The 14,277-nt window shown below is 33.6% G+C and overlaps 1 protein-coding gene across 2 annotated transcripts in view; it reads left to right on the plus strand.

Annotated features, from left to right (window-relative positions):
- gpc5a (glypican 5a) overlaps positions 1-14,277 on the plus strand; it is a 365,485-nt gene that overhangs the window by 241,588 nt on the left and 109,620 nt on the right. Inside the window, exon 8 of one of the 2 annotated variants that reach the window (XM_088913596.1) lies at positions 8,636-8,701. The exons of the other annotated variant lie outside the window; for it this stretch is intronic. Within the exon in view, the coding sequence (XP_088769722.1) occupies positions 8,636-8,694 (59 nt within the window). The 3' untranslated portion in view covers positions 8,695-8,701. Of the gene's footprint in view, positions 1-8,635; positions 8,702-14,277 lie in introns of those variants that run through there. 2 annotated transcript variants of the gene reach the window in all.

The raw sequence follows: 14,277 nt of genomic DNA on the forward strand, positions 1-14,277 counted from the left end.
TTATTAATTTAGTGCACATTATATACTTTGAACATCTTCTTTTCATACTTTTGTGGTGTGAGGTTCCCAAGAAAAGTACCTCATTCTTAAAAAATCTCCTTGAGACAGTAAATACAGTATGTCCAAAGATACAGATGATCAAAATGCTCATGCTAATTGTTAACTCAAGCTAAAATAATTCTTTGTTAAATCGTTAAATCAACCATATTAGCACATTAATATTTAACAGTGACCATCAATAACAGTGACCGGATCATTCTGAGTGAGATCATTAACCCCTTCATGGGGTCATGACTTAGGAAAATATAGGTCTCAAGTCAGGATAATAGGATACACAATAAACAGGGTAAGGATATAAATCATCTCAGATGAAAAAGGATCATCTCTGAGGAGAAAGGAAGACTGGAGAAGTAACAGGGTCATGAGAGAGACACCTTCTTCATATAGAATTAGAAACTAGAATCTTTCTAGGTAATCTTAGTCTTAGTAAAAGACTGAGAAAGGGACTTTCTGCCCTATATTGTTTTAATTATGGGTTTCTTAATTGTGGTCATTGGTTAGTGAAGCATTATTTTGAAATTTAGAAGAAGAGAGTTATTTAGTGCTGGGCTGCATTCTTGTTTAATAAAAGACAGGTTATGACTTTGACATTTTAAAGGGTTTTATTCCTCAGTTTCAGGTAGAGATCTGTATTTGCAGTGTTTGCAGAAGGAAATGTTCTGGTACTCACAGAAATATCTGTATATTATAGTGTAAACATTATGGGTGGTGTAAATGTGTAACTTATTGTAATGAATATTTGTCTGTTTGACACTTGTTACTGCATTACCAAGCCATGTCAGAAAAACAAAAACCAAGAACACATGCTGTGTAATACCCGTTATACACTATACCAGGTTTAATTATTGTTAATGTTGTAATGTGCTATAATATCAAGCTGGTGACAGGACCTAATTGATTTTATATTGATTCTTATTTTATGATTATAACCTCCCCTATCCCATTACATTATTCCTTTCTTGCAGGTATATCTGTATTACTTTTGGACTGTTTGTAACTGACAGCCTTGACTTGTTCTTGATCTCAAACTGCCGTTAAAAATACTTTTCTCACAAAAGCACTAAATGCAGCCTTCAGTGATGTCTTTAAGAAGAAAAACATATCAGAAAGAAGGTGTTATATATTTTAAAGTGCTTGGATTATTTTGAAATGTTTATGTAACAAATTATGTAAATAATACAATATTGAAAATTGTACCATTCCTTATTTAATATTCATATAATATTCTCTTTGATTCTGGGTTTGAAATACTGTAAGAGTGTGAAGGTTTCTCTTTGGAGATTTCATGTTTTCCTTGGGAATATATGATTTGGCAGGCTGTAATAATAGCCAACCTGCCAATAGAAGCCATCAAAGAGTGAGCACTGAGTGGAATCTTGCAAAAATAAAGTGTACAACTGGATAAGCTAAAATTGTGATATTTATAGAGTAGTACTGTAGGTAGAAGATGATGAGATCTGGGTTCAACTTCCTCCCAAACGTGAATTTCAAACTCCATAAAGAACATTTTACAATAGAACTGTATGAACAAAGCAAACAAGCAAAAAAAAAAAACTTTTGTTGTGTTGTTTCATTATATCACTGTGTGATGTATTATTTATCTTTACCTGAAGGTACAGTAATGTCACAGATTTAGTGCTTCTGAAAACAGACTGATTAGAGTGGGATCATATAACCAAGCTCAGGAAAACTGTATCAAATGTGCAGGGTTTGACATTTAAACAATAATTCAGGAGTCTGTCAGTCCTTACAGCTTTTGTTATTCAACCGTGGTTCATTATACAGTATATAAGTCATTACTTCGTCATTTTCTTTGTTAGATCGAGAATGGATTTCTCAAAATAATTTTGTATATCTAGGATGATTTCATAATGGAAAATAAAGCAGCCACAATATCCAAGGACCCACAAAATATCAGGGGATATATTCATGATTCAAGATAGCAGTTTGATTTTAAACAAAGATCTAGAATTCAACCTACAAGGCCCATTAAACCAGTTTCCCGAGTGATTTTCCTTTAAAATATATTTTTTCTTTGCTGTGGTGCATGCTGTGATGATATAGGTTAAATAAAAATGTTACTGTTTTCTTAACTGTAAGGTTTTTCTACAGTTACATTTATGAAATTAGATAAAAGCTTGCTGAAAAATTACAAGCCACTACAAGCCAAGCAGTATACAGTACACCAGTATATGCCATAAAAATGTAAAAGCCATAAAAAGCTGTGAAATCCATAAAAAAATCAATCCATACAAATAGATAGTTAGCTTATTTGTACTCAAATACCTTAAATGACTGTAAAAACCATCTGATGTACTGTACATTTGTGAATATCAGCTTACTTTCATACTTTCCATTTATTAAGATGAGATTGTGCCTCAATCGTCATCCTGTAAGTGACTTAGTCTAACATTTTTATTTTTTGGTGCATTCATGTTGCCTTTCCAACTGTACTAAGCATCAGAATAAATGTATAGTATCAGCAAGTACAGTAATACTTAAAATAGTAATACTATTTCTGCATGTTTATTTTTAGAAAAATAGCATTTAAGTATTTGAAAATTTTAAATATTGAATGTTTTCTTAACATTTTGATCAATTGATAATTCATGACAGACCATGATATACCAAAGTAATCTTGTCGAAAAAGCACTAACTCAACTTGGTACTGACAGAGTTGACTAGGTACAGGTGATGAGGTGATTTAACCTGTTACGTGTCACACTTAAAGAAAATAAAGCAAGTTAAGCATAAAAAGGAGCCAATATGCCACCTATATTGGAGGTTGGACTAAGACAGAGTTGCTTGCTCTCAGGATAATTGATAAGTTGACAGTTAAGCACTTTCTAACCTGGAAAGACATTACAGTCAAACACAGCCTGTCAGTCATAGGCCACAGTCTGGGAGAACACGAGTCATGACATCATGTCAAAATTGATGGGGTAGTCCAAGGGTGATGGTCTGGGCTGGACTCTCTAACCACTACAGAGCTCCACGTATAGTGATTGATGGCAGTCTGACTACAGGGGCTACATTGATCAGGACCTCACTTTCTCCCTGTATTCCTGCAGGACAATACACATTCTCAGTCTGATTATTTAGTAGCTTTCTCTCTAGATGAGTATGTGACATGCTGTAACTTGAGCCCTGTTAATATTTAGTGGGATGATTTGTATTGTCATATATTTGGGGCACAGGGACAGCTGAACAATTTCATGCTTGTCCAGGTTTCTTGAGAGCACATTCACAGCCATGCACAATGTTATAACACACCTCATGAGGTGTCATAATGGTAAAAGCAAATCTGTGATTGGTTGGATCTGAACAAGTGGGCGGGTCATTGTGTGGAATTTTGTGTATATGTTCTGTTTTAATTTGTGGCACAGTAGGAGTTGCTGGCAGAAGAAGAAGTTATTTAGAGAAGTAGATTGAAGACTTATTGTAGAGGAAGGGTTGGAGTTAATGGTAAGTGGAAGTACAGTGTGGAGCATGTTTGGTTTTGACATGCTACTATAGATTAAACCTGCTTACAGTTATTGTTCACCTTTTTTAAAAAAACTCATGATGATGGATTTGAATAACCTACAAAGTTATAATCATCAAAATTGAAATCTTCAGCTGTTTGCTTTTTAGAGAATTTGGTTTCTGATTGTTATCAGTTTTAACTTAAAACCAAATCTGTAGCAAATGTGACTACAGTATTTCCTGCAGTTGCCTGTTTTTACAAAATATTGTGCTAAAGAAAGACTTAAAAAAATAGCTGCAAAAAAATGTGAAGTTTTCTGTGTGAAAGTAGTCTCAGGGGATAGTAGGAAAGTTGTGATCTTTTAATATTTCATAGTAAAATAGAGTGGTACAGCTTTACATGAGTTGTTAAATACATTAACACGCTCTTATCTTACACGGCCCTTAATAAGTTACAACAAATGCAAAAATATAAAAGCATTAACTTAATTTTGCATCGTAGTCCACTGATTGTTTTTAATTCTTACATCAAATTATGTGTGACTTTATTGTAAAGTTTCTGAAACTGAACTGGTTTCAGAAACTGAACTGAACTTGGAGATACCGATTATGTATATACTATATCTGTTCACTCAGATGGAGCACAGGGATTGACAGTACTTCAGCAGTTGTCAAGTATATACAAGGGTTTTCTTCTTTTTTTAAGGTATTTTAGAGTTCCATTTTTATGTTCCAGCTCTGTTCCAGTGGTCTGTTTGAGATGTGTAGGCACTCTTGATAGAGTAGACAGGGAATTGCAGGACTGTCAGATCAGTATTATCATCTGTCTTTTGGTCTGAAGCAAATTAGACTTTGGGTCTCAGAGGTGATGGGGCACTGCTTTCAGGAATAGCATTAATAAACTGTGTCACTTACTTTCTTGTCAAAAATTCGTTTTAATCATAAGAAGTTTCAACTTTCCTCCTGACCAGTTCACATCTGTTTTGATTTCATGATCATATAACAGGAAACGTAACAGACTGCTGTGTAAATGGCAACGCTGCACATTTTTAAGCCTCAGAGAATATCACTATCAGTTATGTTCAAAACACAATATTTATTGAAAATCAGATAATTAAAATCTTGGAATAGTTGCTTTGTCTCTTAGTGTTTTGATATTATATAATACTCTATATATATTATATACTTATTATTATATTAAACCATTACGTAGAGAAAATGTGTTTACCTCATACAGGTAGCAGAAACTACCTAAAAACATTCAGCATATTTTTTTAAATAATAAAACTGAATTTTAATAAAAGGTGAATAAAAACTGTCTCATAAATAGAGTACATTACATATGTATATAACTCCACCTTGTGCCTTTTGCTTGCTCTGGTTCCACCACTAGACTGAATTGGATGAAGTGTTAAGAAAATGGGTGGATGGGCTTAGCTGTAAGAAATACATAGCTGTAACTGTTTATGGAGATCCATCTATCAGTTATGGTACCCTGCAAATTTAATTAATACAGATGCAGATTCCAGCTTGTTTTATTTGCTATGACTTAACACAAAAACATATTAAATTGTGCAACAATGAAGGACATTATTTTAACTTTTGCCTATGAAATAACTTTAATAATATTTCTTTCTTACAAAATTTACAATAAAACAAATAGTAAATAAAAAATCTGTTTAGATTCAGAAGAAAAATAATAAATACTAAAAAAGGAAAAAGTAGACAGATGTTAGAATCGCAGTGCTCATGCAGCACATGCAGCAGAGAGTGAAAGTAATGCCCATTGAGCCCTAAATAATGTGTAGCTAAGGGATTATTGATTGCAGTAAAGAAGGAATACCTTCTTGTTTAGGCACGGATTGAGCAAAGGACAGTATTGGGTGGGGATAAAAGTTCTAATGTATTTAAAAACTAATATCCTGCCTGGCAGAAAAGAAAAATAAAATAAATGAAAATAGTTTTTTCAGAAGTTATTACAGGATTCATGTATCCCATCATCTCAAATGGTGGTTAGTTTGTCTTATGCAATACATGTTTGAACTATTCTGTTCAGTCCAAAACTTGGAAAACATTTGTGGCTCTGTCATAAAATGAAACCTCACAATTTTGAAAGACTCCTTTTTCCTGAATGTCTTTGTACAACGTCACATGCCTAGGGAAATAAAACACAAACATTTTCATTTCTTTCCTGTATTACCTTTCAAATGAGTTAGATCAGAATGATTTGTCAGATTATTACGCATTAGACATGGATACACACTCACCAGGCTTAACTTTTTACAAGTTTGGAAATGTTTGTTATCTTCATGTTTTTAATGTTCCTTCTAAAAGTTTCATTTGCTTTGATGACGAAATCTTTAATCTTTACCAGTCTTGAAGGACTGGTAACAAAGAACTTATGAAAGGTTAAAAACCTTCAGTATTATATACTATCAATGTCTCTTGTTCAAATGAGTCTTAGCAAGTTACATTGCAGGTTCAGGGGTAGGATTAAATAAGATTTGAAAAGACCCTTTCTAAATACATTGGCTTCTGTATAAATTATTACCGGTTCTTTTCTGAAAAAAAATTGTTAACTAAATTTTGTTATTTATTAACTAAATTCTATACCCCCAATGATAAAACTCAAAATTAGAAGACACTATGATTTACCTGGGGTTATGAACAGGGACTGGAAAGGCAACACAAAAATAAAACACTGACATAAAAGACAGAAAGAGAGGAGATATAAAAGCTGTTACAAAATAAAAAATAAAACTCAATTTTGGAGCCTAAACAACTGATTATTGTTATTGAGTGCATATCTACACTTGATTACAGTAGCCTGGAAATTGTTGTGCATGATGCCTTGCTGTGATTTTATTTGGAACATGCTTTTCCAATCAGTATTATGGATATATTTTCTGTTTAATCAACAATTCAGTACAATCAACTTGGAAGGAGTACATGTAGTGTGCATGTGTTGAACTATTCTGATATTGTTTTGTTTTTGAGGGTGGGTGTTGATAACAGGAAACACTTTACTTTTTTTTAATCTTTGTCTTCTGATTTTGTTTTTATTTTATTCTGTGGATTATCTGTGGCCTTCCACCATTTTTGTCAAAATTTGAGTTGCACAGATTCCATCTGGTCCTAATAAAAGGTGATCCATTTATTATAAGCACACACAGAAGGAAATTATAATATAATATATTGTTGCATTTCAGCTAACATTACTTGAGCAGAGCTCTGATAGTTAATTTGCTTCTTATTAAGAACTTGTGGTCATTAAAAACTTACTAAGTCATTGTGGTCTCCCAGGTCCAGTGTTAAGCACTACTGGTCTGTAACATTCTTTAAATATACTGATAAGTCCTTACGATTTCTGTTTTTTTAGTTTATCTTATATACAGTAGATTATGAAGTATAGTACCTGTACCCCTTGCTTCCGTTATATAGATTGCAAGTTTTACTTCACTCCCACACCATCTCTCTTTTTATACTGCCATAGTCAAGCCAAAGAAATGTGTACCCATCATTTTTTATCCCCATCATTCTCCCCTTCCCAATTATTCCTATACTGGCATAGTTTACTGATTCAGGTGGGTAGCTGCGTCAGCATGCGTAGACTGCAAAGGAACAAGTAATAGGTTTATTCCATACTGAAAAAAAGAAGAAGAGAAGAAGAAAAGAAGAAGAGAAGAGTTCTCTTTCTTCTTTTTTTCAGCATGGAATAAACCTATAGTTTACTGATGATGCAGAAGCCTCAAATTCATATGCTGTACTCCTTGTAAATCTAGTATTGAGTTAAGTTAAGTCATTTAAGAATTTGTGTTTTATGTTTTGTATTAGTGTTGTCCAGGTTTGCTTCTGAACCAATTAGAATTGGCCTTTTACACTATACTGTGAAATCAACATATACATGCAATCTATTTGATCCCAAAGGACCCCAAAATCCCATTAACCTATACTACACTATTTATGCCTCTAATATTTGATTCCTCTAGGATCACTACCTCCCTTTGAGGTGGGGGGAGGTATATGTGTCCCCCGGGTTCCATCATTCTTATCTCGGACAATAGCAGCATTTCACATTCGTAATTTGTGTGTGATCAGTTGCTCATTGTTGGAGTCTCATATTATAGAGTGGAAAAGTCTTGACAGCTACAGTAATTGTTTGATTTCACCTCATTTGTCTGTGGTCTGCTTTAGTTTTGAGTTAGTCAAGGATCCAGAATAATTAAAGGATCAGTTTGGATATAGTCCTACTACTATATTACTTTTATCTGCTCCTTTAAGATACAGGGTGGCCCTTTCATGTATTGGACTGATCCATCCGGCATTTGAAGGATAGCAGAAATTAGGGAAGTACTGTAATACATGTTATGTCATGTCATTTGCCAAACCGCTTTATACCATATGGTGTCGCGGAAAGCCAAAGCCTACCCAGCCATCAACAAACACAAGGCAGGGCACACCCTGGACGGGGAGCCAGTCCATCGCAGGGCAAGTGCAAGCCAATCATACATGAGGAGAATTTGGAGGCCACAGTAACGGCCGAGGGGGAAAATTTAGCCCGGACACCGAGATAACTCCCTATTCTTATCAAGAAATGCCCGGGGATCTTTAATGACTACTGAGAGTCAGGACCTTGGTTTAACGTCTCATCCGAAATAGTGCCCAATACAGTATAGTGTCCCCGCCATTATACTGGGGCATTATTACCCACACTGACCGCAGGGTGGGTGCCCCCTGCTGGTCCCACTAACACCACTTCCAGAAGCAACCATAGCTTCCCAGGAGGTCTCACATCCAGGTACTGACCAGGCTCAACCCTGCTTAGCTTCAGTTAGTAACCAGTTGAGAGCTGCTCATATTGCTGATATAGCTGCTGGCTACTGTAATATAGAAATCATTAGGTGATAAAAAGAGATACCTTATGGTAAACCAACTGTATCATTATTTTATTCTGTAAGTTTAATGTAGCTTACAATACATTTATGAAAAACATATTATATTTTTTGCACATCCTCACACTCTAATTTGAGATTTCCTGCGTAGCTCTAATAATATCCTATTAACCAAAACAAGACTTTATAAAATAACTTATTGTTTCATTTCTTTTCAGAATGGAAAGGCATTGATATTATGTCATGCTGCTCTCATAATTCTGGAAATAAAAAGTGAGTGCCTGTTAAGCTCTTTTTCTTGGCATACTCTTCCTGTTTCTTCATTTACTGCATATGGTAGCTAAGCATGCCAAACAATAAGATTTCTCAGTTACTGCTACACAGATTCTGACATCTAAGCTGAAGATTGTTTTGTTTTAGTTGAAAGGTGTCCCTAGTTTCAAAAATGTTGTAATGGTATTTTTTTTTATTAGAGGCTTTCATTTGATTTACCCCAAAATATTAATTTTAAAGTTATCGTGAATATATAACATTTCTAATCTCTAAATCATGAGATAATTTGTCCATTTAGTTTTAATAATTGCTAAAATGGCTTTATTCAATGCTTGGTGAACTGTGAATCTTATCATTGTGGGTTGCTTAAGTGTATCTAGTACGTTGTAAAATATCGTAACATTCAAAGATTGTAAATAACTGTTATGGGATTTCCCAAAGAGCACTCATTTCAATGGTGTGTAGCCAGCTTGTAACTGTTTTTTTTCCATTGGTCTTTTATAAAAATAAAGTATTATGCTCATCCAACAAACCCAATTCAACACTTGATCAAAAAGGTCATATCACCAAGTGAGGAGTTGTATGTATACCTTAGCTGTTTCTAGTTCAGGAGTATGGCAGATTAGATTATGCTGTCCCAGTAAATCACTGTATGTAATGTTATAGCACAGTTTGCATTTTATCATTAAATAATTAAAACCTTTATTCAGATCCCTCTGTATTATGGCACCTTCAAATGGATAAAACCTCAGTATACAGCATAGGTTAGTCATATAAAATGTTCTGCTTAATTATTTTCAAATAATATATTGTATTTACTGTAGATACTCCTTGAAATGTTTAAAGATGTATTTAAAAAACTGCAAACTTTCTGACATGTTGGGTCAGCTGAGACAATTTCATATTTTTGTTAGGAATATTGTATCTTAACAATAAAATGTTCTTTAGCCGTGCTTCATTGAAGCAGATAACAAAGTGTAGAAAATGCAGAAATATGAAGTGTGTAATAGAGTGTGAAAGTTGCGTGATGCATAATAATATATTTTGAAAAAAAATAAAGTTCATTTTGAACTCAGTAAAAAAAATGGAAGGGGGTAATTTACAAAACACCAGCCATGTAAGATATTTCATATTTATTTATGTTTTCTTTATGCAGCAGTTAATTTCTTTTCATTTTGAAAACTGTGGAAGAGGTACTGTACATTTCTTCTAAAGTTTTCAAAATTTGACACTTACAAAGAAGGTACAGAAGGTAAATGTCAGAGAAGAAATATGAAAATGAAATATTAGAAAGATGCATAATGTAATTTGTTCAAAAACAGCTTTAAGATAGGGTTGTACAACAATTCTACATTATTGGTGGGATTCATTATTGATTTTTGTGTCATTTAGATCAACACATGTAGCTTTTGTAAAACTAACTCAACCACTATTTAAATATTTGGTAGAAATGAATGCTGAATATGTACAGTATGTATTTTATAACCCTTAATTATATGTATAAATATTTATTCCCCAGATGCTCTGTGACAGCACCAAGGGTGGAATAAATATTAACAGGCTGCTCCCTATATTAAACAGAGGGGATACTTTACAATTTGATTTAAACAGAAGACAATGCTTATGGCTACACAGTCTCCTTGCTGATACTTAATGACATGAGAAGAGTTAATACAACTGCTGTTCCACAAACTAAAAGTCCAAATACAGCTGGCTGTTCAACAATGCAGATATTGAACATTTTTCTTGCTCAAGAGTATATCTTGGGTGTAGTGGAAAAAGTTTTCTTCACAATTGATGGTCATAAAGGTAAAGTCACATTTTAATAGGCCTGACATAAAGAAGTAAATTGCTGTCCAAATTCCTAAATTCCAGATAGTAACTGTTTTAAACTCAAGGGAGGCATTATACTTTAATGGATTTTAATTTTCTTCCTGTTAAATATGAAGGCTATAAAGCCTTTTGGACCATACAACATTCTTATATGCAGAGTGTGTATCAAAAACACAAATGTTTAACACTACCAGATGTTTGTTTTCCCAAGGACCCATATTATGGATAAAGAATATTATGGAATTTGTCCTCAGAATGGGGTTTTTAACTAATCTGATAGCTAAGAGCCAGTCCCAAAAAAATCCAGAGGCTGTAATTTGTAAACTAAAATTATTGTCAGTCATTCCTGTATTTAAAATATAATATTGATATATATTATATTAATATCACCACATATTGTATTTTATGTCAATACAATCATCCTTCCTTGATGATTAAAATCCACATAACATTGTTTCAGAAAAAGAATAGTTCAGATTTTTGGAAACCAGTAGTGTAGGTACGCTACTGCTTACAATAGCAAAGCTACCATAGAATTAAATTAGAGTACTACTACAGTATAAAAGAAAATCTAGTTTATAAGTGTTTAATTACAGAAAATGGTCTTATGGTTTTCATAAAAGCATTGCTGAAACTGAATCAAATGTTTCATTCTTTCTTAAATTACCAATTAATTAAATTTTGATCTATGGGAAGATGAAAGCTGAGCACTTGTAACAATCCTAATACTAATATGCACCATTTGTCCAGTATTTTGTCTACCCAAATCCTCGACTTGTATAATAAAATTCATTTAAAAGCCTAAATTACAATTATATAATTGGGTTTTACATTTGAACGAAAAAGAAGCTGTCATGCCAAACATCTGCTTGCTGAAAAATGTCATGAAATGGTAGATTCTCTTTTTATAGTTTTATTTGCTGGGAGAGCATTACAGATTCTGAATAACATAAATAAATAAAACTTCACACTTACTTCAGCTTTTTTGTGTGTTGAAAGTATTCTTTAGCATCAAAAATTCAATAACAACATAAGATTAATTTCCTTTTTATTTACAACATCCATTTTAATCTGTCTGCAGGAAAAAAGATCCACTTCTTTGATTTCACTCAACTTCTAGGATCTTAAGCTTATTTCTGTATCAAAAGCATATTATTTTGTGATGGACTGGCAACGTGTCTAGATAATATCCTGCCTTGCGCCTGTTGCTTCCTAGGGTAGGCTCAAACCCCCCCCGCCCCACCAAACCTGTACTGGATATAGCATATGGTTCTGTTCCATCATTGTACCTAGAAATTAAAGCTTCAAATAACACTTACAAACAGAAGGTTTCCTAAATTTGTAATACTAAGCTATGATACTGTATGATGAGTAATGTGTGAAAATTTCCTAAAATAAAAATGCTAAAAATGTGTTACGGGGATATGGCTATTGTAAATTTAATAGCTCTCAAATTAATATAATTTATAAATAATGTCTTCATATTTTAAAACATTTCCAGTTTCCTATAGATGTGATGTATTTCCATATCCTTTAACTAATTATGTTGCAACATTTCCCAAAAAAATAATTAATCTCTCTCAAAATTTAATGATGCTGCCTTAACATATTCCTACTCCTTAATGAATTAGGGTCGTTATCACTGAACTGTTCTAATTAAGCATTACTTTAAATATCATCTATTAATGCCATCTTTTAATTTTCCAGGTTTATTTTCATAAAAAAGCTGTTAACCCTTTGACTTCCTATACTCGCAGTGAAGCACAAGTGTGGACTTTGCCAAACACATCAGACACTTATTAAGAAATGGTTTCTTGTTTGGTGGCTATTACTAATGATACTGGGAAAATGGGACATTCCTGTTCTGATAAATGTATATTTCTAAAGTTGAAAAACACAAATCACTTAATTATCTAGTTGACAGAGTAATGGAAGAATCAAACTTTTTAAGAAATCACTCTGGGTGGGTTTTGATTGAAAATCTCAGATTTTATTTGTATATTTGAACACTGTACATACAGTAAGATAATATAAAATCACAGATTTCTTAAATCACTCAAAAGCTTAAAATTCAAAGCATACAGTACTTTAAAATCATAAGTGCAAGAGTTTTTTTCTAACTCATCTTTTAATAGATTTGTGTTGGAATATGGCTTTATTCTACTTCTTTATATCATCCCTTAAAACAAAAGCAGATTTCATAGTATAAATGTATCAAAAGTATGCATTTGATCATATTAGAATAAAAATGTAGATTGTGTTGTACTGTACCCAGTGATTTCAAGTGATCATAAGTATTGGGAACATTCATTTTAAATGGAAGCTGTTTTAAATGACGATCATTACCAAATGTTGCTACATATTTTGCAACAACATTTTGCTACTTGTACACACCTACTGTATCTTGTATTTTGGTTGCATTCATTTTAACATGGACTGTGCTCCAAACAGCAAAGACAAAACAAGATAGAATGAAAGAGAAAAATATGCTACATGTCTCACACTTGCTTCATGCATTATTCTCCTACACATAGACTGTGCTCCAGAGTACAAAAGGAAGGAAAGAGAAAACAAGACGTAAAGAAAGAAATATTCTACATCCTGCAGTTTGCTTCACACATTATTCATTTCACGTTGATCTAAAGTACAAAAACAGTAAGAAATATATTCTGCTTGTCTCTCATTTTGTCTCGTGCACAATTCAAAATGTGGACTGTGCTCCTTACGACTGTATAAAATCAAAACATTTAAACAACCACAAAGAGAGAGGAAAAAAAAATTCTATTCTTGTCTCTGCATAACTTTTCAAACTGAACAAGGAAACAACCTAAGATAGAGGGAAAGAAACTAATTTGCATACATTAGTAAAAAAACATATTCCTCTTCAGTGTGGATTTGAAGATCTGCTTGAAAAAGGTTCCAAAATCTCTGGTTTCTCATAATCAGTCTGCTGTTTTGTCTTCCTTTTTCCCCGTATCTTTCCCACTGCATTTTACAATACCGCAATTCCTGACTTCAAAGACTGGACTTAAGATAGTTTGCAAAGTTCTACAATAGGAATGCATAATTTTTTTTCTAATTCTATGAGGGCCTTAACAAACAAGTTCTGCCATCCAGCATATTTCTGTCTCCTGCAATGATGTCATTCATCAGACATCTAGATCTAGACATCCTGATTTATCAAAACGTTGCCGCTACTGCCATTCCCAGGTCCTTCCATTCAACCTTGCCCCCTTTTTCTGTTTTTCTCTTAAAATTCCCTCTTCATACTCTGGCTTTATTTGCCTATTTTTTGTTTACTATCTGTGCTGCTTCTGTTGATCTTTCTGCCTCTTGTTTTCTTTATCTTCTTGTTCATTTATTTAACCTCTACTTCTGCACTCTTTTCTACTTCGATAATTGGCATTCAAAGTGGCCCAATCACACCATATTTGGTGCCTTCAGCCTCAGGTCCCTCTTTCTCTGATACTGCTGCTCCTGGTGCCACCTCTTTGCCTTCAGGTCAGTCCAGCATCCTATCTCTGGATCATCTCTATTATCCTATCTCCCTGTGAGGTAGCAACTGCATGAATCCTGTTACCCACTGACTTCACCAAACATTCCTTTTGTGAAACATGAATGTGGATCCAATCTGTCGTACTATGCCTGTTTCAACTGAGACATGGTTAGGCTTTAGAGTTTACCAGGATATTTTGGCCTCAATCCTGGTGCCTGATGTTGTCTTTTGTTGAGACTTGTTGGTCAAGCTACTTGA

This window comes from Atractosteus spatula, chromosome 4 (genome assembly GCF_055471065.1).
Source record: "Atractosteus spatula isolate fAtrSpa1 chromosome 4, fAtrSpa1.hap1, whole genome shotgun sequence".
In the NCBI taxonomy this organism is placed as follows: domain Eukaryota; kingdom Metazoa; phylum Chordata; class Actinopteri; order Semionotiformes; family Lepisosteidae; genus Atractosteus; species Atractosteus spatula.